The following is a 26,894-nucleotide window of genomic DNA, read 5'->3' as shown; positions in this document are numbered from 1 at the left end:
CACTTGAATTCCTACCCACACAAAGAAATGGTTTTGTGAGCTGTTGAGGGCAGTGCTGAGCAAGAAGAAGATACACGGAAAACAATGGCTGCGGTATTACTGACAGTTCATTACTATAAGGCAGACAATCATTCATGCAGCAACAGTGCAAAATGTTAAATGTGGTGTGTATGCTTTGGCAGAATTGGGACTTAAGGTTGCAAATTTGCATAGTTCTGGTCCACTTTTTAAGATTTTTTTTGTAGACAACGTGGTGAAGACAATTGCTGTCAGTGGCAGTGGCTAAACGTGATGGTGTCTGTCTTCCGTGAAGAATTTACTGCTTGTGTTGTTTCCATTTTCCTTCTGCATGTTTTATCGATAATCAGGAATGCACAACTTTGGCGTGGGCATTGTCTGTGGAGTCCCAGCCTGCACAGCACGTCTTGCAGTGAAGCCTGTTTGGGGCATTGTGGGGCTGCTACAGAGTTGCTACTTTATGGATAATTATTTTAGCTGACACTGATTAAGAAGAAGGTGTGATATTAAAATAATAAAGACTAGCGGCTTGCAGCAGTGGATTGTTTTGGTTAACAATCTATGGGTCCTTGACAAACAGGCGCTATCTCTGGTAAGGTGCCGTTAATTTTAACCCACCCTGCTGTGGATGCTGTTCACAGAATCCTGAGGGGTAGCATTAACTTATTCTCTAGCTGCAAAATGAAGTTGAGCGGTCCTTTCCTCAGTGGTTTCTGAATGACAGAAATAAAAATACGGCAGCCAGAGGGCAGGTGTATAAAGTTTATAACAAAGCACTAATATATGAAATAAACCCTTAACCCTCTGGCATAACACTTAGTGTCTCTTTGGGTCACAGCATTTTCAGGGAAGATTTTTATAGCAGGTGGTGCTGCCTCATAAGACATTCCCGATGCAGAATTAAAGGACTTGGCCTGTTCTGCCCTGTCAACTCTCTGATTGGCCAACTGTCTGGAAGAAGGGAAGAAGCACTCTGTCGTTTTATGGATTGGTATTTTACTTTATTTTATGTATGTTTATAAAGCCAGTTTTACTGTCTGAATTTGGATTTCTGAAGCATTCTTTTCATAAGACTTCATACTTTTTTTTTGGCTTCAAAATTAATAGTAAATAAAGAGTTCTCCATTTATTGGCAGACTGTTTGACCTTGCAAGTAATAATTGCTTGTAGTTGTAATTGCATCGTATGCCTCACCCCCTCCTGGGCTAGAGGAGGGTTGATCATAGTGTGTGAGTCACAGCTCTGATCCAGTTCCCAGCCTGGGGCCCAGCGTTACACCGAAGTTGTGCTCTGCTGCAGGCATTGAAGATGTTGGGAAAGAGTGATTCCCCTTCCCATTTCCAGTTTTTCTGAACAAAATTGAGTCCTCAGAATGTTATTACATTTGTTTCTTCCTGCCTTTCTCACTAGCGAGAGATTTGAGAAGTTCAATTAATCTAACTGAATTAAATCACATTACCATGCCTTTTGTTCATCAGCCTTTTAGCATTTAAAAAAAAAACCCCAGTTCTATAGCTATGAAGCCATTCTGGGATTTGCTAGTTGCTTTTCTGATTCATTTGTATAGATAAAGAAATTAATAGGAATTATATCTCCTAGGATCCATTCAGCCTTACTAACTGTGCAGTGGTTTGTACTTTCCCTGTGAGGATAGGGAAATGTAGTTTGCCAAAACCAGTTACTTTGGGGGGCACAGCTTTCCCTGAACAAGTGAACTGCTTATCAGAACACGTTGTACTAGCTTCAGTGACTTGCACTGAACTGGAGCTGAAATAAGTGGGGAGGATGATTTTGGTAGTCTGTCTTGCATCAGCAGGATTTTAATTGGCACATTGCAGCTATGGTGACTGGCAACCCATAAATACCAAAGATAGATTTTAATGTACAATCTTCTACTTCAGAAGATTGATGATTTTTTTTTTTTTCCCCCTAACTCTGCAATATAATGATGTACATTAATTCCTTGGTGCAGTCAAAGATATGGGGAAAGTCAGGCTGGTTATTGTGGTGCGTTTCTCTGGTCTCTGTGGAGCTACTGCAAATGAGGCCATGGGGAGGCAACACTTCTGCCTAGTTGTACTCAGTGTAAACAACTGTAAATGCTGAATGCCTTACAGACTGTTATTTTAATACTCCATGATTCTTGAAAGGTAGTTGCTTTTTCCTTCGGTTATTGAACATAACTGTGTATTAATTCAAGTCAGACTGTTTTCAGCAGTTGCAAAGCTCGTGAGTTCATTACCTGTTCAAGCATTTTGGCCAAGTCTTTTTGTTGTTGGCCCATTTGCATTTTTTTTTTTTTAACATGAATTAACTTTTGTGAGTAGATGAAAAAAATAATGCACAAGGAAATGTATTAGCAGCTGTTAATGCAAATTCTGCACTGATGTAGCGCAGTGGGATTTTAAGTGGTAGCAGTAAAATGAAGCTGCGCAAGCCACTTAGTGCCTTTTTAGTCTTAACTAGGGAGAGTTCTCTGCTGCAGAGAATTTTAAGATTTACATATGAAAATGGCTTTCTGGGAATTCTCTGGTTTTATTCTGACTGGAATTTGTTCCTGTCACTCCTAAAAATCATTGACCACGTGTCTGTGTTTACTTCGTCTGTCATCATGTATATACTCTGGTGACTGTTGTTGCAAGTTCTAATTCAGCTCCTGCTGATGCTTTGAGTGTTCAACTGGAATTTTTCACTAAGGACAGGATCGAGCCCTCAGCTCAGAAAACTTCCTCTAGTTTAAGTAGTACCATCTGTTTGGCCTGGAAGAGACTGGACTCTGTGACAGCTTTACTCTTTCTAATACAGATGTAGTCTAATGCTACAGCCTGTGTTCTCTTGCTTACCGCATCTTTTTTTGTAATTGCAGCTCCTTCGAATGACAATAGCAAAGCAAAGACTTGGAGATGATGAAGTTGGGGCTCGCCACTTTGCAGCACATGAACGGGAGGACCTTGTTCAACAACTGGAGAAGGCTCGAGAACAAGTAATAATTAAATGAGCATGTGTTACAGAGTTAGTGCAGTAGCAAGTAAATGACTGCTTCTGTTGTGTTTGGAGGGCTGGTAGCTGATTAAACGTTGCAAATAGTGGTGAAGGAGTTGGGACTTTTACTGAAATAGTTCTTATTGAGCACTAACTTAAACATGCATACTTGGTTAGAGTGAGTTTCCTAATCTCAGGAATTCCTTCTCTAGATTATTGATTCTCCTCTTTTTATAATGTGAAGCAACAACTTGTGACAATTGAATATTGTCAGTGAATGTCAATGAAAGAGACTCCTTAGCGAAAGCTTGTTACAAGTATTCAACACAATACGTGGCACCTGATGCATCTTACAAAGATACCGTCTGAATCAAATTTTCTGTAGAAGTGTTGTTAGTCTCCCCTTACTATCGCCTCTTAGCTGTTTCTTCCTCTCTTCTGAAAAATTCTTGCATCAGGCTTCTTTTCCTTCCTTCAAGTCTGTATTAATCCTATGTACCATGCAGCATCCAGTTCATCACACTCTTTCCCTAATACCAATACATAGCTTTCTGGACAATCTGAGGGGTTTGTGTTCCCTGTTGTTCCCACACGTATTCCTACCAATGTCAGTTCCACCCTGAATGAGCCGTTCTGTGATCCATAAGCAGGTGTGTATTTCTTGGTTTTCAGTCTTCACTCAAGTGCAGTGCTACTTTAGCTTACCAGAAGAACTGTTGACTGCACTTGGTCTTCTTAAACATGATCCTCTCTGGTATCTCTGTTCCCAAGCTCGCACTCTCTCTATTCATCACTTGGCCTCTTTTCAGACAGTCTTCTGTTGTCCTTCCTGGCTTATCAGTGTTTTCTGAGGTGCCAGTGGAGATTTCTCAACTCATTGCAGGTTTTCCTCACACTCTCCATTGCCTCTCCTTGGAAGTTTGAAGCTCTTTGTCCCTGAGTATCTTTCGTACTGGACCCCTTCACCCTTTTGCTTAATAGCAAAGCTTCCCTGTCAACCACACGCTGCCTTATTTTGTACTTTTCTCAGTTCTTCTTCCTATTCTGTGGAACTTCATTGCTGAAAGTCCATAATTAGTATAAATTCCCCCTTACAGACTACTTCTTCATCCTCCAAATTTGCCAAATTCTTATTCAGTTGAGTTCATTCTTGGAGTCCTAGAAATTATATGCTAAAACCAGCTTAATACAGTTGTAGAAGAATCATAGTATGGATTAAGATTTCTTTTGCTGTTAAAGTTTTAGAATCATAGAATCATCTAGGTTGGAAGGGACCTTTAAGATCATCGAGTTCAGTTATCAACCTAACACTGCGAAAACCACCACTGAACTATGTCCCTAAACACCACATCTACACATCTTTTAAATACCTCCAGGGATGGCGATTCCACCACTTGCCTGGACAGCCTGTTCCAATGTTTAATAACCCTTTTGGTGAAGAAGTTTTCCTAATATACAATCTAAACCTCCCCCCGCGTAACTTGAGGCCATTTCCTCTTGTCCTGTTGCTTGCTAGTTGAGAGAAGAGACTGACCCTCGCCTCTCTACAGCCTCCTTTCAGGTAATTGTAGAGAGTGATAAGGTCTCCCCTCAGCCTCCTTTTCTCCAGACTAAACAACCCCAGCTCCCTCAGCTGCTCCTCATAAGACTTGTTCTCTAGACCCTTCACCAGCTTCGTTGCCCTTCTCTGGACTCAGTCCAGATTCTTAATGTCTGTCTTGTAGTGAGGGGCCCAAAACTGGACACAGTACTCGAGTACACAGCGTCAGCAGTGCTGAGTACAGGGGGATGATCACTTCCCTGCTCCTGCTGGCCACACTATTCCTGATACAGGCCAGGATGCTGTTGGCCCTCTTGGCCACCTGGGCACACTGCTGGCTCATATTCAGCCCGCAGTCGACCAACACCCCCAGGTGCTTTTCCGCCAGGCAGTTTTCCAGACACTCTTCCCCAAGTTGTTTTCTAGAAATTTTGTAAAACACGTCTAACTGCTGAAGTTACTTAACTTCAAATTAATGAAATAATACCAAAATAGAGTAAAAATGCCAGGGGTTCTGAGCTTTGACTGTCCGAAATCAATCCTGTTCAGACATGCGGTGTTTGTTGCTGTTTTCAGTTTGGTCGCTATGTAATCTTTTGTTTAAACTTCAAAATAGTCATACAGCTCTCCTTCCTTCTCAGATCGAGACTCTCAGATATGATTTTCAGGCTGCACTGGATGAATTACAGGATGTGAAAGAGGAACGCTCTTTTTACCAAGACAAGTCTGACAGACTAAACCAAGAACTTAACCATGTCTTAGGAGGGCATGAAAACCGTATCATCGATGTAGATGCTCTATGTATGGAAAACAGGTGAGTGCATTGCAAACCTTACAGTTGCCCTAGAACAAGCATTGTATTGCTTTAACAGGGAGCATCAGGAAGTCAGTCACAACAAAATTTTAAAGAAAATATGTCCAAGAATAAAAGTCAAGAGATTTTGGTAATTTGTTTTGTCTGTTTTGTTGGTACTGTAGCTAACCATCAACTAATATCGAGAAAGTTAGGCTGCAGGAAATTACTAATGTTTTATTTGGCTGCAGAGATGTCAGTGATATTCCCAAACAGAGCTAAACAGGGGAAAGGAAGGGAAGCTCAGGCCTTTTTATTCCCATCACTGTATGGCACCAAAACCAAGAATATTAAAAATCGGTGTCTTCAGAAGCTCATAGTGAGCTGTAATGAGCTAATCTTGGATTGGAAATGGGGACTTTGAGTACCCTGAGTTAACAGTTTTGGACATAATTCTCACCACAGGGAGAGGTTGTCAACATGGAGTGATTTGCCAACAAAAGTTGCTGGTGAAATCACCCATGTAGATATTCTTGCCACTTCCCTGGGAAAAGAATGTGTTTTATGGTCTCTGCTGAGGACAACACAGAGGAGTCACTGTCAGAGCCAGAGCAGATACCTCCCTTAATGTCAACAATTACCTTGAAGTGAAATAGATCTTGTAAGACACTTTCCATTTACAGGGACTTCTGCTTCAGGTAGGAAAGTGTAATACCAAAGGCATTACTTCCTCCCAACAACTCCAGGAGTTTTTCTGTTTTGCGTGACCTACAGAGTTCTGTATCAATTTAAGGCCCCTGTTTCCCTGACAGTAATATGTTTTTTTTTTTTTTTCTCTAAAATAGTTAAATTGTCACAAACCCTAATACAGCTGCAGTTGCACTACTTGAAAGAGGATAATTTATAGACCCTTTATACATGAAAAAGGTATTTTCCTATGTGGAAATAGCCATCTAATCCAAGTGCATAAACTCTATTAGGAAGAACTGTACTGTTTCAGTTAACTGTATACCATTTTTCAACTAGACTGTTAAATTTTCTACTTTGTGATTGCTAATGAGAAGTGCCATGTAAGTGATGGATATTGCAATGCAAAAGTTCTGCATAGTTGAGTCTTGTGTTGACATATATACAAATCTTCATGTGTCCATCTCACAAACCTTCAAGTACAGAGGGCACGAGTAAATGCTTCCTATTTCCTCTAGACATAAATATATCCTTTTAGCTTCCCTCCCCAAAAACCTGAGGACCGATATAAAATGGTTGTGCAGCATGCTTGATAAATCTAACAGAAGGGCAGCCTCATTTTCTGATGCAATTTGTTTCTCTACTTAAAGTTTTATGGGGTCAAGAGCAGTAAGATTTTGTTATTTTATCCCTCACAGAACTGCAGAGGGAAAAGAACTCTCAGTAGCTCAAAGAGAGGACATGCCAAATAGTAAAGAGGAGCGCTTGAGGCAGTACTTGAAGGTAACATGAAGTAAAGGATTACTTTTCTTTTTCAGGTATCTTCAGGAGAGATTAAAACAGCTTCAAGAGGAAGTCAACCTTCTTAAGTCTAATATTACTAAATATAAGGTAAGATCCTCTCAGTGTATCATCTAAACTGTGCTTCGTTGTTCATGGAGGTTATTGTTCATTCTCATGTTCATATGCATTTAAAGAACACAATTGTGTCTTCAAAGAAAAATCCACCATTGACAATACCAGTACATATACATATTACATGCCCAGTCTTCCTTGTAGGCTTCTTGTCTGATGTAGTACAAAGGGATACCCATTAAAAGTATTTTGAAAAATGAATTAAATACCTTTTTTTAACTTCTATGGGGGAACCCTCCTGCTGGGATCACCCCACCCCAGGTGATCAGCCTTCCATCCTGATGGTAGGTGAAAAGTAGTAGGTCACACTGTGTGTGGTGAGTGACTGCCACTGTGTTGCTGTCACAAGCAGGTCTTGTTTCCCGGTGCCCTAATGGCCACATGATTTCTTCATATGTCTTAGTGATTGCTAAGTCTTCATTGTTCTTCCATTCGTGGGTTAAGATATATGCTGTTTTGCGTGCAACCTTCAGGACTGAATCCTGAGGGCAAAATATTCTTGCTCTTCCCTGAAGTCAAGCACTCTGTTTTCTTCTGCAAGTGATTTTGGGGTGTGGGAGGGCTGTTTGTCAGGGCATGAGAAGGGTTGTCTTAGGACTGTCAACAGGAATTCTTAACCATTTAGGTCACTATGAATCAGTCCCAGCACTAATTGCTTTTTGTGCATGAGCAAAACTCCCCTAGGTACCAGGTTCATTTCAGTGTCTGTTCACACTTACGGCTTGGGTCTCTCAGATTGTGACTTAGTTTATTGGTGAGAATTGAGCATCTTGGTGGTCTGGTGGGTTTGATAGAACTGTAATTGTTTTGGAAGACCTGGGCTTCCGTAGCAGGATCATTCTGCTGCTAATTCCTGAAAGTCAGTATTTGCTACTAAAAGGGCTTCTAAAATCTCTGGTAGAGGAGTTTGAGCTTTCACTTTGAAGCCTATCCAAAGAAATGCTGGGGAAAGTCTGATTTTGTTCCCAGCTGATGTTCTCTACAGGATACTGCAATATCTTCACTGTCACTCAGCAGATTATTGAAAAATAGGCAAGTCTTCAGAATGCATTGGGGGGAGTGGGTGGGAGAGACTACAATAAAGTGATTGCAATGAGACAGAATGAGCCTTTGTAACATTGCAAAGACTGTTTTGGCTGGAGAATAATACTCCAGGAAAGTCACACTCCTGTAGGTTACTATGGATGTAAGCTCCAGGCCCTGCAGAGTTGTTCTGAGACCAAAATCCAAAAAGTTCCAGATTCTTTACTCCTAATGAAAGGATTTGTTGGCTTCTGGTTTTCTAAATAAGGTATTTATTCTTTCCTTAGAATGCACTAGAGAGACGAAAAAATTCAAAGGCTCATAGCAGATCCAGTAGCAGTGCTCTGACTGGAGTCCTGTCTGCAAAGCAAGGTATTCCATAAATGCAGCATGGTGTTGCATATCTCATTGAATTCCTTCCATTTTACCTCTACATTTCAGTAACCCTTTCCTCACCAACCAAAGCAAAATCTTTCTTCTCTTTCCCGTTTATTATTATGTGCTAATTTTTTTTTCTCCGTTGACTTGACAATATAAAATTTGCCTTGAGTACTGTTTCTCCTTTTGTTACTCTTTTGCCATTCATTCTCTCCCCTGACAGTTTTATCAATTTTTTTTTTTTTAATCTCTAAACCCTCTGCAGCTTTGACCCTGACAAATCGCTTCTTTATTCATCTCTTTGCTCTGCTAACAATGGCAATCACAATTCATATTCCAATGAAAAATAGACTGGGTGGTAGAGGGGGGGCCCTAAGTCAGGTTTTCTGCTACTGTTCCTGGAAGCTTTTACATTCAGACGTTTCGCAAGAAATCCTTTTGTCCTATGTTTGCTACCCATGGGTAGCAGCAAAACGGAGTAGTCTCTTTTTCCCCCTTCAAAGAGAATGTCAAGATTAGGAAAGAAAGGGGAAGAGAAAATTCTCTGAGCCAAACAGGTGTTGCTGTATTCATACACACACACACACACGAGATCAGTAGTATTTGTCACGGTAGGTTGAAACTTGCTTTTCTGTTTTTGGCTTCTCTTCTGTTCTCTTCTCCGTGGACTTGGATATATTTTTATATGTATATAAGGGCAGAGCCAGATTCCGGTTACAAAAGTTAATGATACTAGTGAACTTCCTGATGTGGCTGAGAGGTACAGGCTCTAAGCTGCAGAGAAAGAGTTCATGGGTAACTGTATTTTCACATCGGTCTTAAATAACCTGAAGTACATAATAATTCTAAAAAGTAATATAGAGGCTTCCTTGTCGGCTTACGTTTTAATGTAAGGAGGAGAGAAATGACCAGTTTTTGCCAATCTGTAGACCTGTAAAAGAATAGATTTGTTTTCTTCTGAACAAAAATAATATTCCAAAAGCGGAATTAAGTTAACATAAGATGTGTCTGCCTATGCTTGTTCTGGCAATTGCTGTGGAATAACGATCAGCTTAGAAAGCCACCATCTTTATGCCAGCTAGAGATTATATTGCTGGTGTTTTGACTTTGTTTGTTAATGGAAGGAAAAAAAATATGTATTCATTTAAGTAATGAGAATCATTCTTTAATGTTAAGTAAATGTTTTTGTCACATCTCTCTGCATGAGAAGCAAAAACTCATTTGTGTTTTTAATGTTATAGTCCAAGAGCTGTTGTCGGAGGATCATGGATGCAGCCTACCAGCCACACCACAGTCCATTTCAGATCTCAAATCACTGGCCACTGCATTGCTGGAAACTATCCATGAAAAAAACATGGTCATACAACACCAAAGGCAAACCAACAAGTAGGTAGCATGACTTCTAAGTAAAATAGAACTTACCAAGCTATACAGAAGTCATAGTTTTGGGGGAGTTTCAGGGAAATGGGAAGGAAGGTCCATTTTCACAGAAAATTCATTGTTATTGTTAACTGGTGGGTTCTTTAGTTTTTGAGATCAGCTATGTGTTTAGAGAAGAATTACGTTTTTGAAGTCTGGGGTTCAGACCTGTCTGCCTCTGCTAGGCCAGGATTGGTTTGCTGCTCAGGTTTAAGACAAACCATAATAACACGGGGGGGACTTCTAGCAGGTAGTCTGTAGGGAGGGCTAAAGAAAAGCTGCTGGGAGGAAGGACGCCCTTGAACTGGAGGAGAAGATATGTGATAATTGCTTGTTAATGTAGGAATTTGCTAATGAACACTGGTGGGAATAGTAAATGTTGCACCTCGGAAAGGGTCTGAAAAGATTTAGTGTAACATTTGTCACAGGCTAGTGGCCTACGTGTCATACAAATGATAGCTGTTGCTCCTATAGTTACTTTGCCAAAAGTTGTAGATCAACACAGTTGGATTGCTACCATATGATTTTTTTTTAAAAATCTGAACTGAACTTTCAAGGAGAATTTGTTTACTCTTAGCTGTTCGACTCATCAGTACAGTTCTTTGTGTCTTGCACAGCTCCTATCATGGCAGAATATAATAATTTTTGACACATTTTCTGACATTCTGATATTATTGTCCTTATACAGTGCATGAAAATCAGCTAGGAAGTGTTCCTTGATTCTGTGCTCAGTTTTCTTCCTTTTTTTTTTTTTTAACACTGAGTCACTACTGGTAATCAGAGGTTATTCAGGCTTCTCAAAAGCACATCAGGACCAGATGCCAGAAACAGGCAGACATCTTTCATGAAAGGAAGAAGTAGTACAGAAGTAAACTGTATTGCACTAGAATAGATGATTCATTTTGAAAATTGATAACTCTGATACTAGGCAGACTCCATTGCATAATTCTTGGTGATGCGGCAACAGAAGTGGAGGAGCAGTTTATAGCCACTCTTAATACTCTTGAGAAAGCAAATGCCTAATCAGCTAAAGGGAGACTAAAGCGGTGAAAATGTAGCCCAGATCTAACTGATGGCAGCTCAGTCAATTCACGTTTGTATGTCATGTAATGCAAGAGGAGTTCCTGCACTGAGCAGTGCTAATGAAGGGCTAACACCTGCTTGCTCCCTTCTTGCTGTTAATGTAGCATCAGAAGGAAAACATCCAGCGAACAATTTTTTTGTCATTCCAGATATAACCAATCTTTGCCTTATACATCCTGATGCTGTATCATTAGCTGGTGTTCTAGTTTGTATACGCTTGCCTGTAACTATAGCAAACTCCTTTCTTAATTTTGTATCTCTCTCTGATCACATGCAGTCTCTTGCATCTCTCACGTGTATCATTGCGATGATGGCTTTACTTTCTGATACCCCTGTCTCTGCTTTCACCTACTGAGTATGGCTTTTCTTGAGAAAAACCCTTGTGAGCCTTCACAAGGAGATACAATTCTTTTATCTGCATGCCCAACCAGTCATATATAGCTGTGGGAGTAGACACTGGATTTGTGCACAAACTAATATTCTGTGCCCAATAGAAGATTAGGTCGTAGAGGGAGGTGACAGTCCACATCTCTCCCAGGACAGGAGTGTGCTCAGAGCTGTAGTGTTGTATTCAGTTCAGGATGCTTCAGGGGAAAAAAGAGAAAGATAAATCCTGGGCATTGAGTGATGAACCTCAGCAACACTCCTGCGTGGTGTGCTTATTCTTTTTGTCACCTTTGGATTTAGTGGGATTAAAGAAGCTTTTAAGGAGCTGGGAGGAATGGGAACTACTATGAGTAGAAACACCTAAGACACAAAAGAGTTAAAGTGAAAAAGGGAAACGCAGATAGGTCATCAGGGAAAAACATCCTTTATTTGAGGTGCATTAGCTGGTTGTTGGGGCACTTATTTGCCATGTAAAAAGTTACAAGTAAGGTCCATAAACTGGTACAGGTAGAAGATGCATTCTTTTGTTGAAGACATTTCTCTGTTCAAAGTAGGAAGTTGAGAAGGATATTGGGCTAGGGAGAACTATAATGACAAAAGACTTTACATAAATCAGAAGGTAAAAGTCTCCTTCACCCCTCTGTGCTGTTTGCCTGTATTTCCCCATGCAAAGAGCATGTTTGGAGGACACAGTTACTCCTTCAGATTGTTGCGTGAAGAAAGTGAGATTTATTGGATAAAGAACATGATATTTTGGGGCAGTTGTTTCATTCAGGGAAGAAGTTCTGCTTTTGATATTTGATAGTTGATTGACCTATTAGTGATTCTATTATCAGTAAATGAGACTTTTCAGACCATATGAACTTATTTTCCTCCAAACAGTTAGCCTGCTCTGAAGTCAAAACCTCTCTTGTTCCTTGCAGATTGAGCGATGTCTATATAAATTTACAATAGCGGAATGGTAGATTTTCTTTCTGACTAACTGCAGCAATAACAAGACAGTGAATTTTTTTGCATAGATTAGAATTTGGATGCGCTGGTGAAGTTGACTTTCTGCTGTAACACTGTTGTTAAAAACATTCGTTGCGACTCACTCTTGGAACAGATACACTATTATTATTGACGCTTTTCTAAATATGTGGCACGATAAAAGGAGCTGTGGGAGTATGTGCCTAGGAACAAGTAGGCTAAATCCAGCCTTCTTTTTTTAGCCCCACTTTTAAGAAAAAAATTAGTTGTTTGGGAAGAAAACAGATCATTTTCACCACGTGATTTGTAGCTACTACTGCTAAGTTTAAGTAATGTCCTATGTTTTTCCTCACAAGCACATTAGCTTAATTTGAAAAGGCAGTTGTAAATGAATTCTGTATGCAGTAATGTCTTGCAAGATTAAATAGTTACATAAATGCAAAAATAAACAGTCCTAACCCTGCCGAGCAAATGGATAAAAATCCTTTTTTCTTCTGCCAGCAATAAACTGTTTATTAGATGTTCTTTTTAGTGCAATGTGTTCCTGAAATTGCCAGCACCCATGCAAACCAGACCAGTGTAGAAGCTGCTCTGCTGCTTAGACATGGTGCACTAATTTTACCATTTCTAACTTGGGCAAGCTCGGTTGTGACCAAAATTACAAAAAGGATTGTGTCAGTCTGTAACTGAGTAAATGTTTCCACGTGATGTGTAGAAGTAGGTATGTGACCGTGACAGACCCTATTTACAGACACTTGGGTGATTGTATGAGGGTAAATGTCTTCTGTAGCAAGATCTAAGTTGAAGGAGAGGTGAATGGAGCTCAGGTGCAGTAAATCAGCACGGCTTCCTTCAGATTATGGCCACGTGTGTTGGAAGCATGGGAGAACCAGAAGGGAGCTTCTAAATTCAAGTGGAAGCATTGCTGCTGTCACAGTAACAACAGATTTCTGTAAAACCTTATCCTGGAGGGAGGTTTACACTAACTCCCGTGTTGCATTAGACACATAACCAAAGGACAACGGCAATAGCTATCGATCAGCACCTTTGTCCATGACATGATCTTTCTGTTGTAGTCAAAGGAGCTGGTCCACCATGGCTAGAGATAAAAAAAAGAGATGAGGAATTTGATGCTACCAACCTGTGCAGCCCCATTAAAAATATCTGCTGTTCCAGGCCACCACAGCTCAGTCTTCTCAGAGCACATATAGAGGTGGCAAATTATCTGGAGGTCGCTGGGGAAAGGGAGGAATGGGGCAAGCCACGCTGTGTTCAGGATTGCTTACATGTTTATTTTTCAAAAAAGGTTTCCATAATAACTCGCAGCTTTCTGTAGGGTTCATTTCTGCCATACCTGTCAGATAATGTAGTTTGGAGCAAACTAGAATCGTACTCACCACTGAATGTACTTTGCTTTCTTCCTGAATGAAAAGAGCAGGTTTAAGTATTGTCCTCTCTTTTTTGCCAACTATTGTTCACAGCTGCAGAATGATCCTTCTACGTGAGAAACTGCAACAAAGGTTAAAAAATAGCTCAGTGCCTCTTCTGAGGATCTAGTAGGAATTATCAGGATATATTTGCTCCAAAACCTTTAGAAATAGTGTGGTACAGCTGATAAATGAATTACAAAATTTAAGAGAAGCAAGGGAACAGTGACTTTGCTATTGTTGTCCGAATAACAAGAGCAGTAGCAATAACTGAACTTGATGCAGAGGACTGAGTTGCCTTCTGTGATACGGCCAGCCAACAGGGAGGGCAGTATCTTTCCCCCTTTTCTGCCCTGGAACTACTGGTGAACTACTTAGGAAAATAATAAGGATTTTTTTCTTTTCCTGGCGGAAGTGCTAAACTTGTGACCCATTTGTGGTGACAATCATTAGCCATATCAACGTTGTTTTGTCAGCTCCCTGGCTGAGCTAACGTGATGCAGAAGAAGTCTTGCATCATCTCTGTCTGTTCCTGGCCCCTCTGAGCCAGGGGAACTCCAGCTCCTTCGGCTGCCCCTTGTTGGGACCTTAGGCAGGGAGACGGCAGTGGGCTCCCTGTGCGTGAGGCAGAGCTTCTTCTGACTTGCTCTGTGCCTTTCTCCATCACCTGTTGTCTGCACTGCAGAGCGCAGCTGCTGGATGTCGGGCCATACACTGGGATATGAAAATAGAGTTCTTAAGGCTGAGTCTCTCACACCACACAGAAACATTCTGAAAGCAAAATCTAGACATCAACAATTTTGATTGTAATCAGAGAAGACAGTAATAGATCCGTCATAACCTTGGTAACCTATTTGACTACGCAGTTTCAATGGGGAAATAAACATAACTGCTCACAAATGTCTTCTCTTGTCTGCTTGTAAACGTGATGGGCTGTTTGCTTTTTAGTTGATACACACCCCTGTACCTGTCAGTGCTTTCTTTGGTATTTATTATAAGCTTTCTCTTTCTCTTTTACATTCTCTCTAATCTTGATATTATCGTAATCTTTAAAACACAGGCTTTTATCGTGTCTTTGCAGAGCCCTCACAGTAGAGATTTCAAAAAAACTTAGTCCTTGTTAATCAATTTTTCTAGCCCCTTTGATATTTGCTGGGTTTGCTATTCTTCACGTCCTTCCCAGATTCTGCCATCTTGTCAGTAATGACATTCCCAGTATGCTCAAATGTCTGCAGCATAAAACCCTCACTGGAGAGCACGCAGTGCAGTATTACACAGCTCTGGTGGGCACGGGAAGATACTATTGCCTTGCTGTTTGTGATATGCTGCTTCTCAGCATTCAGTTCAAATTTAACTGACTTACCCTGTTGCTGTAATTTGATGAGTAAAACTTGCTGTCCATTATCTCTGCTGTCATGTTTAGAATTGCTGCCTCGTCTAGGTTTCTCACTCTATTGAGTATTGTTTGGGATTTATTTAAAGACATCTGGCTCTAGGAGACTTGCTGTGCCTGGGAGAGAAACACTTTCAAAAATTCATTGGGAAAAAGAGCTTTCTTTGCAAGATAGAAATCTCTCATTTGATCTGGGGAGAGAATTAAGACTAAAAGTTAAATCCTGCGGGAGAGCTAACTGCAAATAGTATTCGTGTAGGAATCAGATACAAAGGAAGAGATGACCCAAGAAATGCAGTGAAAACTGGGAGTGGGTCATAAAGGCACTAAAGAGCTTGAAGCTTTTTAGTGAAGTAGAAAACAGAGTTCAACGCTAAAAGAAAAGATATAGTGGAAAAGATATTCCTTGCCATTTTAAGCAATCTTAATGATAGAGAAACCTCTGTGAATAAAGGACTAGGCCAAAATTGTGTCTTAGAACTTTAAAATCAGTCTAGATGTTGTCTTGAGTTTCCCATATTTTGTCTGCCTAGCGTTTACCTTCTGGTTTTAGCTGTAGAGAAAGTCAAAGTAACTGGGAAGAGATATTTGCAGGCAAGGAAATAGAAATATTGTGAGTTGCTGTTCTTGTCTTTAACAAAGGACAAAGGTTGAAAGACCAGTAAATCTACTAGACTTTTTTTTTTTAAACCATGGGATAGATTAGACAACTATATTTTATTTTCTGTTAACTCAGGGGGAGGTTGTCCATTGCCATTAGTGAAAAGAGATGACTGTGTACAGGTTTACTGCACTAGTTAAGTTAAAAATTCAACTGTAGCTATGTAAGTAATTGGGCTTTGGTTACCTTAGTACAACAAAGAATCTCACCTCAACTAACTGTCCCTGGGGTTTGTTTTTGTTTTCTTTTTCCAAAGAATTCTAGGCAATCGAGTGGCAGAACTAGAAAAGAAATTAAGAACCTTGGAAATTGCTGGCTTGTGGAGTCTTCCAGGTTAGTAAAAATTCAGGAGAACAACTTGCCTTATTTAGTTTTCAAGGGTATATTTGCGTTTAACAAAAGCTTGGCTATAATTTTTTTTAATGACAGTTATTTTGCAAATATGCTGTTCAGCACATTTGCAAAATTAGAAACCTCTAGTAAATGTTAAGTTGAAACCAAGAATCACTAGACTCCTTTAAACTCTAAGTCAAATACGTATACTGAAAAAAAAAGTTTTAAATACTGCAAATACTGCAAAATCAAATTGTCACCACAGTCTGCAGGGAAAAAAAGGAAGTATTTTATTTGAACAGTTGTATAAAATGATACACAGGATATTGGCCATTATGTTTTTCAATAAATTTTATTTATTAATTTTGTACTTTTTGTAACTTCCATGGATTTTATCGCTGTATTTTTAATGTTTTTCTCTACAATCATAAACTCTGAGAAATTGGAAATGTAAATGATCTTAAATTTTCTAGTCCATCTCTCCAGAACAGGCTTATTCCCTGTAGCATCTTAAGTATTGTATTTAGTTTTGAATTACTCAAGTAATGGGAGATTAATCTGCTTCCTAATAGACCTCGCTGTTAGGAAAATGTGCAATATTTAATTTACATTTACTTTTTGTTTCTTTTCTTCCCATTACACCTAATTGTGTCGTCTTTTAACCACTGTAAATTATGCTACTCCATTGCTGGTGTTTGCATCATTAGGCTTTGTTGTTTACAGCTTCGTATCAGGACTACTGGGGGTGGGAGATAGTGTGGTTTAGGCTTCTGGTTTTTTCGATCTGTGTTTTTTCCCACCTAACCTTTCCATCTAGAAGAAAACATCTGACAAAGCTGAGCAGACCTTGTGACAAACCTGTGCTGTTCAACCGTTTGGACTGATGTGGTGTATTTCCGCTTTAGGTTGCCCGTTGTAGGCTTTCTAAATCACCTTTCTGGAACTGGCTCTCTTTTTGATGCTTTCCAGGACTGAAGGTCACAAATTTGTTTCCATGGATTACTCTTCAGTTAGTCACCTAACGTACATAGTGCACTTAGTGCACTTGTCCTTCCCCACAGTCTGCAAAAGATGCAGGTGAAATATTTGCCTAACAACCTGCTAATGCAGTTTCGTACCTTACTACAAACGTGTATCATAAACTCACCAATTTAAGGTACTGTAGGTTTGGGGGTTTGGTTTTGGTTTTTTCTTCAAAAATAGCGTTCCGTGGAATTAATACTAATAAATGCAGCGTTTCTAGTCTTTGCAAAATGTATTAAAAAAATGGATCCGTGGGAACTTCTTGGACCATTGTTGGTTTACGTAGGTAAGACATCAAATTAATGTTTATGCAATAACAGCTGTCTCTTTCCTTCCTTTCTTGTGCTGCCTGAAGGCCTGAGCTACAATGTCTCAGTGGGATTTGGGAGTAGGTTCTGCTTGACATATATTTTTAGTAACTGATTTTAGCAGTACGTTAAATATTGTCACTGCATGTAAATAAACAGAAATGTTATCTGAACATTTTTATATCTGACAGATTACGATGTTCGGTCAAGTGAGTTAGATGACCACAAGAGAAATAGAGACTGCTCTACCAGACAATTCCTTTAAATTGAGGAAAATAGTAAGAAAGGATGATCTTAAATAGCTGTAAAGGGATTTTGAGCCCTGAGGTTTGTTGATTTGCTGCTTCTCTTTTAAATCAAGAGTGCACTTTTGTCTCCTAGTCCCAAGGTGGTCAGAAAGAGCCTTGCAACACCGGGTGGGTCACCAATTCACTTTTCAGAGGGTGGAAAGCTTCCGCTCCATAAAACAGCAGCACGTACCAAATAGTGTGGGAACTACCGCAGTGGACTCTGCAGCTGAATGTTGGCTCGGGTGAGGGGCAGAACATGGAAGGTATATCATCTAGGCAGTCTTAAAGCCAGAAAGAAAAAATTATTATTTGGTTGTGAGTTGAACTTTTTGTCGTTGGAAAAAATACGCAAATGAAAGCTGATGTTCAGTCTAGCACTGGAAGAAACACATATTATAAATGGCAAGGTTTTAATATGAAGTTAATGTTCCTACTTAGGCATTATTGTCCATATAACATTTCTAACATCCTGTGTCACCATGGTATTAATATCTTCCAAATGGTGTTAATAAATGAGGTTAATAAACTTTATCCTATTGAAGAAAGAGATTGACCACTTCTGATTTTTTTGTTAGGTGGCATAGTTGTCATCTGCTTTTTGGGCTATGCATGAATGAACTATAGGAAAGCTAAATCAAGAGGAAGTACATATACTTAATTTTTGAAACTGGTAACATAGTTTGTTTTCTGTAGAAGTTCTGCCTACCACAAACTTTAGGTTTCCCCTGTTTGGAAAATGGGCTTTAATTAAAGTGAATCTCTTGCAAAGTTCATTGCTGAAAAGATAGCAAGCTTGGGCGTAAATTTGGCTCTGATTTTCATTTTATGAGCCCACTTGCCTTGAAAAGGAAGCAGAGAATGTGATGTTCACAAAAGTATTGTCATGGGTACATTGTGGTTCAAATTTGCATGCATAATATATTAAGTGTATTCAGTAATAGTACATAGTAAACACCACCTTATTCCTCTCACAATTTGATGTCACTAGACATTCAGATAAGTAATTCTTAAAGTATTTCTTAAAATCTGTCGTTTCCTGAAAATTCCAGATTTCCACTGGGGGGGGGGGAAAAAAAAGCCTAAGAAAAGAGCCGACCATGATTCAGCCTTTTTCTGTCTGGGATGATAAGAAAGTTTCGGCAGTGCCTCTTGCTCTGCAGTAATCAGCAGGGAGCAGAGGCAAGGTAGAATTAATGGGCTCAGCAGCTGCCGTGGGTTTAACCAGTTGCAGTGGTGTAGGGTGCAGCAGGGGTTATAAAAGGATGCCCAACCCTGGAGAAGAAAATTAAGAATTTACTACTATTGAAAATTTATACGTCTGCTTATTTTGAGGTCTGCATACTTTTCACTAAAGTCCTTGAAAAAATCATTAGAGGAGCACAAAGCTATATAAGTTACAAAATTGAGCTTACACACCAGCTGATTGAAATTCCCCATGTGTAATCCAACTTCAGATAATGATTCACAGACTATAGTGCAGCAATACCCCCATGTCCCTCCTTCATGAATGGATGTGAGTCACTGTTAATAAATAAATATGCACTGGACTCTTTGGGCCACATCTGTTGCTTAGATGTGTGGTTACTGAGCTTAGCTCTATTTTCTGTAACCAAGTTGGTTTTCAGAGAAAAATGTGAAAGTGAATGTGTTTACTGTGTAAATGCTGGCTGGAAGTCAACACGTTTCTTTTTTTCAAGCTTGTCTTGCAATCTTCAGGGGGTTTAGCTCAGGTTTTACTTTTTTATTAAAAAAAAAGACTGTTTTCTACTCTCCTGCTAAAGGCTTGCCCTCCCAATTCTTTATTCATCGTCTTTTTGAATTTTACTTCCTCTGTTAGATTTTTCATATCTTTTTGGATATCTGGCTACTTTTGAATATCTATTGGATGTTTTCATACTACTGCTCCCCTGTATGATTTAGTTCTTTTTCCAACACAGAATTCCTTCACAGTTACAGGACAGTGCATTCTTCCAGGGACTTTTGCATTTCGAAATAGCCATCAGATCTGTTTTACCCCCCTCCCCTTTTTTTTTTTTCTTTCATTTTAATTAATTTTGCCTTACAGTGGGGGGGTATTCCACTTTGCTGTTAGTTAGTATTTTTCTTATTACTTGCTATGGTGAAGGCAGAATTCTGATGCATACTTGACAGGGGGAACAAAGCTTGACAAATCCATGTTTAAAAAGCATTAATTGCATTCATATTGCTGCAGTATATACCCCAGCACTTGAAGGATATAAAAGTGTCATTAATACCTTCAGGATCAAGGTATTTACAGCCAGTATTTTCAAAAGTAGTTAGGGGTTGGGATAGTCCGGTTAGACTCCATGGGAACAGCTTGACTTTCATTATCTCTTAGTAGGTACCAGAACTTTCTCAGAGTTGGGTTTATTCTGGGTATCTCCTGACCTGGTGCTCTTTTGAAAGTCTTTGTCTTGGATGGGTGATTAGATTTAGGATGTTGCCTTAAGGTGAAACGTGCAAACAGATTTAGAGGGGAGAAGTGGTTGTTACATAAATGTCCGTTCTTATGGAGATAAATAGAGCAGTAGCTTGCTGCCTCCCCAGCCGTTACTTATGGGTTGGCAGTTGTTCCGGAGGCCACACAAACACCACGCTTAGCTGATCTTGCACATTTCCTGCCATTTCCCCTCTAGGTTTAAGGTAGTGTCAGTCACTGAAAACATGAGCATCCTGAATAGTGGAGGACTTCCTAAAGGATCTGCAGGTGTTGCTTTCTGTATTGCTAAAATATGTAAAGACTAGGCATCTACCGCAGAGTCCTAGCTGAAGAGTTTCTTGCACTATTTTGTCTGCAGAAGAGCTGGAAAATTGCCCTTTTCCATCTGGCTTAAAACCAAACTGCTCAGAAATGTTTTTGGAATTTTCAGATTAAAATCCCTCCTGTTCCCCAGCAATGTATACTTGTTCGCTCCCTCAGTTCTTAGTTATGCTAAGCTTTTAATATTTTTGTTTAAGGCAGCATTGTAGGATAACATGTGTGCATCTGTGGTGTAAAACTACCTATGTGATAGGAGCGGGTTCATCACTGAGGCAGAGTAATAGAGAGTAAAGAGTCAGTGCTGAACGCTTGCTGGTAATAGCATGCAAATGATCCATTGCTCTTTGTAAAATTTTTGGTATGATCTGATTATTAATATTCTGAATTGAATGCTAATTGCTAATACAATTTGCTGCACACAGCACCTGGTCTTCTTTAAAAATCTGTCCTTTACTCAGTACTGTGGGTAAAAACGTACGCCTTTTCTGTATTTGACTTGCATATTCCAGCTCCAGTACAGAGTATTTTTTTCCATGCTGTAGAAGGATCATTTGAGATGCTTTTCCTGTTCTGTACTTTTTAATAACACTGCAAAAAAAAAAAATGGTAGGATACGGTTGGATATCATTAGATGTAATTGGTGAACTAATGGTTTTAACACTTTGTTTCAGGTGGAAAGGATACCATAACATTCAGTGACCCAGCCTTGCCTGTTATACAGAGGTCCAGGTCACCGTTGTTAGCGTTTACTGAGAAGCCACAGAAAACTGAAGTACAAGGTGAGCACCTGGAACGTAAGGAACATGATGAGAGCTGAGGAGTCATTTCTTTCCAAATAAAAAGCAATAAATTTTCATGCTGGGATAGCAGAAGGCAAAGTTTCAGTGGTCACAGAGATTGAATAAATCATCCACAAGTAAAATGGATAGATGGTCCCAGTACAAATAGCAAAGAAACGACTGAAAAAGGACTGTTGAATAGATTGCACGGGGCTAGGGATCAGGTCTTAGTCCTCAAAGAATTTTCCTGCCAGATAACTTGATACTGTTGGAAGTTATTCATGCCATCTATGTTACAGTTAACTGCCTCCTGCTCTTTTTCCCTCAGTTAAAATGCACAGTGGGAAACCAGTCTGTGGAACTGGCTTAGCACTTTACTGCATTATAGCTGATACCTAGATGAAAGGCTTCCTGATTGCACCTGGTAAATAGAAATACCCAACTCGTTTTCCCAGAGAAATTCGCTGCTGCTTTTTTTTTTTTTTATAGTCTTGCACGTGTTTTGTTAAAAATCCTTCCCCAATAGCAAGCTTTAACATCTCTCCAAAGTCAAGCTTAACTTTATTTGACAGTAGCAAAAGATAGTGTTTTACTGATAACCTTGATTTTTTTTTTTTCCTTAGTTTTTCATAATGGATGGGAGATGGATTATTATGCTTGCCTATAGGTATTTGGATAAGCTTTTTAGTGGGCATAACATTTTGGTTTGCCCAGATCTTACTCAGCTAACCATGAAGCATCATAAACCATTTATTTGTTAGTCCTGAAACTAAATAGGTTGTGGCTTAATTTTGACTTTATTATCCATGTCATCATCTGATAAAACTTGACAGCCAGACTGATCATTTTTTGTAATCTTGATCAGCTGATATTTTTGCTACAAATAAGAAGTAAACTATAGTGAATAGTTCTCTGGTGAGTAATAATAACTCATAAATATTAATTTTTTGCTTGCTTAATCATTGATTATTTTTTTTAATTGAATCTGCAGTAACTGGAAGTATTTACTTGGTGGCATTATGCTCTTTCCTTTACGTACTTATCCTAGGTGAAGTTGGTATTACAGTTGTGATTAAAGCTGCCTGTCAGATCTCATCAGACCCTGTTTCTGTTACTTTGTACCACTGCCAAACTTTTAGCTCTGGACTGAAGCTTTCCATGCTCTGTTTTCTACTTCAGCTGATTTTTTAAATGTCAGCCAAATCACTTTTTTGTGTTAAATTCTGAGGACCACATGTTTTGGGTTTTGGTTTGTTTATTTTTTTTTTTAGTTTGTGTGTTGTTGGTTCGGGTTTTTTTTTGTTGTTGTGGTTTTTTTGTTTTGTTTTTTTTTAACCTACAAGTATTTAGTGTATCTGTAATTGAAAGGAATTTGAAATCTGGGGAAAAGGCTTCCACGCAGAGAAAACAGGTTGGAATTTCCACCCCATTCTAAACGATTCACTTTGAAATCTTATCTGCTAAAAACAATGAAAAACAAACCAATGATTCTGTTGAGCTTGCTTTGTGCCACCAACGCTGGTAAAACTCTGCATGCTCCATTCCTTCAAAATAATGTAAACCTAGAGGGAACAAAACCTGGAGCAGAGAGGAGAAGGCGGCTGAGATCAGGACTCTCAAGTGATGGGAAGACTAGAGTAGATGGGGATTGACAGACCCGAAGGAAGTCTGAGTGAGGGGGGACCTGCATCTGGCTGAGCAGAGGTCAGAGCGCAGGAGCGAGGAATCAAAATGCTGAAAGTAAGGTGTGATGAAGAAGATTGAGGTCGATGAGAAATTGGCAGAGGGAGTGTAGGGACTGGATAAACAAAGGCATATCTGGCAGGATCAAAGAGCTAGGCAGGGAAGAGTAGAAGAAAACAGTCTTGGAGAGGAGGCAGCAGACAAGGATTAGGGCTGTGGCAGTCATGGGAGGAGTTGGCTCCCAGTAGGTCATTGCCCTCTTTCCTCCTCCCTATCCCATAACTGTAACACAGCCAAGATCAGTCACAGAAATCCTGTCATTAAACTGGAATAGGTTAAGAAATTACTGTTCTGCCTGAACAGCTCGTTTTTTTCCAGTATACCTGATAACCTGCAGTGAGAACTCAGGCAAAAGCCACCTCTACGATAGTGTATTTAAACTGGACCAGCGTTTCGGTGATATAGATGAGCACATATATACTACCAGCTGTGCAGGGGACGCCATAGCTTCTAGCAATAGATGGAGCAACGATAACTTCTGTTGCTCCAGATCCTTTTTCTAGAGGATGTTTGGGGCTGTCGTCTTCCCTTCGAAGCCTGGAAAGGAGGCAGTGTGTTTTCAGCTGTAGGGCATGTCCCTGTGCTTGGAGTCACCCCGCTTCTCTCCAGTCAGCAGCTATATGGGAGTGATACACCCAGTCACCTTTTGTGCCACTCAGCATAGAGAATTAATGTCTGCTGCAGAGTTTTAGGAGCTTGGTGCATATTGCAATTTTTCATCTATTCAGTGTACCTCCAAAATCTGGGGGAGCTTGGCAGCTGGGAAGAACATAGGGATGTGTCCATCTGCCTTCATTTACCAAGCAAGTATGCCCTTGGTTTAAAAGTATTCCAGAAATACCAACAAAACCACTTTTATTTTCCGATTAGTTGATCAGTTGAGTGAAAACAGTTGATAAGCAAATAGCAATGAAATTCTTACATATCTTTAAATACTAGGCCTGATGTCAAGTCTGTCAGCTATGGTCCTTTAAATAGCACCGTTGGTATTTGGTGCCTGTTTGGCCCGGGAAACATTTTTAGCTTTTGCACTAACATATATTCTTTATCAGAACTTTCTGTATTACGTCAAGTGTTGCTCTAGCTAGATCTACAGATAATCAGAGGGCTTTTTCAGGCTTTTTTTATCTAATCTATCTGCTTACCCTGATCTCATCAAGGCCTGTTTTAGTCTGTACTTGTTATCATTGTTTCAGTTAAGCTGGATGATAGAAGTCTGTAGGATGTACTGTGCAGTTCCTGTGTGAAAATGCATAATGACATGGTACAGTAATATGAATTAAAGACTGTCTTGTGCCACTAAATCTCACTTTATCCAATGCACAGGATGGATAGTGTCATGGGATAGATTTTCTTGAGCATCGCAGCTGCTAATGAACAGCTATTCAGGTTTTTTTCCTCTCCATTGTTAAATGCATTGCTCCCGCTGTATTGCCTGTGTGCTATTTCAAGCATTCCCAGAAGAAAAAGTACTGGTTTTCTATGAACTCTTCTCTGGTGTTCTAGTGCTTTGAAACAATTTATCTTCAGAAAATTGCAGCAAGGTGATGGGATGGTGTTGTCCCACTGTAGAGGGAGGAAACTGAGGCACACAAAGAATAAGGTAGAGTCCCTGCTAATTTCGAGTGCTGAGCTACATACGTTTTGGCTCTTTTTGGAGCACTTGGGGTATGCGTGTTTAGATATACAACATGAGCAGAGCAGTACTGCAAATCAAGCTCCTAGGTTTCCAGCTGAGTGCTCAGATAATGAGGATTAGATCCAGTGGGTGGTCACCTTTTGAAAGTTAATTTATCCCTGCCTTTTCCACAGACTTAAATTCCAGCTCTTCAGACTAGCATTCTTGGCTTCCTTAATGGTAGGAAGAGTGTCTGTTCCCTTCACGCCAACCCTTGTCTCACCCACTCGGCAGCTCCCGAATTATACATGAGGCGGGTCTGATAGAGGCAGTGGGCTCCTCTGTTGTGTAGCTCTGGTCCCTCCCTGCAGCCAGGCTGTCCCGTGCATTGCATGAGGCAGCATTCCTGTGCGAGAAGGAGTAAATGCTCATATACTAAAAGGTAATGCATCTGCATGACGAGTCATTTTAAGCTGTCAATGCAGCCGTACTTCTGGTATTTCCTGATTTTTCTTACTTGACTTCGCAAGCTTATTTTCAATGAGGCTTTTTGTCCTTAACTGAGATGAGGACAAATTCTCTCTTTCACAAAGCTGTTTGTTTACACGTTGCTGTTTCTCTATTCTGACACTTTGTTCAGTGTTTGCCTTTTGGTATAATGGTATGTTTAAAATTCTTCCACTGCTGCTTTGGTTTATGCTGTTACCCAAATCAGAATAATCTTTTATGTTAGGAGAAATGTTGCAGGACCAGTAACGAAACTTTGTTATTGGATGAAAGCCTGTGAAAAGCTTCAAATAAATGGAGCTTGTGTTAACCCCTGAAAGTGGTAGTGATGTGGGGATTCATGTTAAGCTGTGCCAAAAATTTCTGTAGCTGAGTGCCTTGCTTAGAGTTGCTATACTTTTGAAAAAGTTTGCCTGAGCCTGCTGTTCTACAGCATGGTATCAAATATGACTCTCTTAGAGTAGTCAGTGTTAGGGAAAGACAGGCTCTAAAACAGGGCCCGATCCATCAAGAAACTTCGTGTTGATTGCTTATCATCTAAGAAATGGGCCTGGGATGGGATAGGGAATCACTCTTAGAAATTCCTTACTGAGATAAACATCTCTGGGGTCTGGCACTGGTGGTGATGGTCTTCAGCTCAGATATGTAATAAATATATGTGACTGACTAGAACATCTCGCTATTCCATTTCTTTTTCAGCAGAACAGAAGGGAGAATGTGATGAAACTAGTGCTGTTGCAAGTGAGTCCCTGGCTCCAGAGGGAACCAACTTAAATAACAGAAACCAAAATAAACATTTTTATCCTTCATTACCCCAGTTACCTCCCGAGGAAGAAGAAATAAACAAGCTCGGAAGTCAGATAATTAAACTGACAGAGCAGGCAGTTGCAGAACTGGAAGGGAAAAGAGCAGGCGCTTCCGCAGGGGAGCAGAACACAGTGGTTGGAGCAGAGTTTAATGGTTCATCTGAGGGAGAGTTCCCACTTTCCAGCCCTGACTCATCTGACCCCACAGATCCCTCAAACTCAGAGAATGAACAAACAGCTGAAACTGAGGCCCTGAAAGACAATGACGAAACCTCAGAGAGCGATTGTGAAATTCCCAATGAAAGAGGGGACGGAAATAGCAGCACCGTGGATGCGGTGCATACTGAGGACCCTGGAAGGCACGGAGGGCTCGGTGTTACAACTGCACACACCAGTAACAGCTTTGAGGAGCTCCCTGAATCTGAAAACAAGAAGCCATCTGATTCTGCTGAAAACTGTGAATATTTGGATAACAGTTTGGCTTGAGGTACGAAATCCAGGCCCTGGGGCTTCTCACCATAATCCTTTTGCAGTGGCTGAGCTGCTGCAAATATGATCAGTGAAACTGCATGCCGTAGGGTATATTTTTATATCGATCTGTTAATATTTGTCTAATGAAAGTGTTTTTCTGTTAGTTTTGGGCTACAATGTACCAAAAATGTAAATTACCTAAGGGAAAGAATTTGAAGCTGATGAGGCTTAATCATGTTGGTTCGTTGTAATGATTTGAAGTTTCTACATAGATTGATGTAATTTACATTAGTGTAGCAAAGAGACCAGTGATAATGATGTATCATATTATCGCTAGGCCTCTGTAACGTGCATGGTCCAGTGTTGGACTGTAGTTTAATCGTTAGAAGTGTCTTCCAAGGATAAAAAACTTGGAGTGATAAATTGAGAAGCATCTTAAAGTTGGAAGCTTTTGCTTGTTTCTCAGACTGCATTCTATTTCTCTTTACATATAGCCCCTGCAATACATCCATAGAATAAAATCACTATTCCCTTATAGGAAGTTTCTGAAAATGATCCC

General features: G+C 39.9%; 1 protein-coding gene across 4 annotated transcripts in view; it reads left to right on the top strand.

The window, feature by feature from the left end:
- Window positions 1-26,894, top strand: part of CCDC149 (coiled-coil domain containing 149) — a 55,144-nt gene that overhangs the window by 25,242 nt on the left and 3,008 nt on the right. The window contains exons 5-13 of one of the 4 annotated variants that reach the window (XM_074587725.1): window positions 2,885-3,001; window positions 5,182-5,354; window positions 6,839-6,911; window positions 8,246-8,330; window positions 9,578-9,722; window positions 15,932-16,008; window positions 17,387-17,419; window positions 21,083-21,190; window positions 25,761-26,351. In XM_074587725.1, coding sequence (XP_074443826.1) covers window positions 2,885-3,001; window positions 5,182-5,354; window positions 6,839-6,911; window positions 8,246-8,330; window positions 9,578-9,722; window positions 15,932-16,008; window positions 17,387-17,419; window positions 21,083-21,190; window positions 25,761-26,350 — 1,401 coding nt within the window. In that variant the 3' untranslated portion in view covers window position 26,351. Of the gene's footprint in view, window positions 1-2,884; window positions 3,002-5,181; window positions 5,355-6,838; window positions 6,912-8,245; window positions 8,331-9,577; window positions 9,723-15,931; window positions 16,009-17,386; window positions 17,420-21,082; window positions 21,191-25,757; window positions 26,352-26,894 lie in introns of all 4 variants that reach the window. The other 3 variants (XM_074587724.1, XM_074587727.1, XM_074587726.1) reach the window with 3 other exon arrangements.

Source organism: Larus michahellis, chromosome 5 (genome assembly GCF_964199755.1).
Source record: "Larus michahellis chromosome 5, bLarMic1.1, whole genome shotgun sequence".
Classification (NCBI taxonomy): domain Eukaryota; kingdom Metazoa; phylum Chordata; class Aves; order Charadriiformes; family Laridae; genus Larus; species Larus michahellis.
The sequence above is the reverse complement of the archived record's forward strand: the minus strand, read 5'-3'. Positions and strand labels throughout refer to the sequence as shown.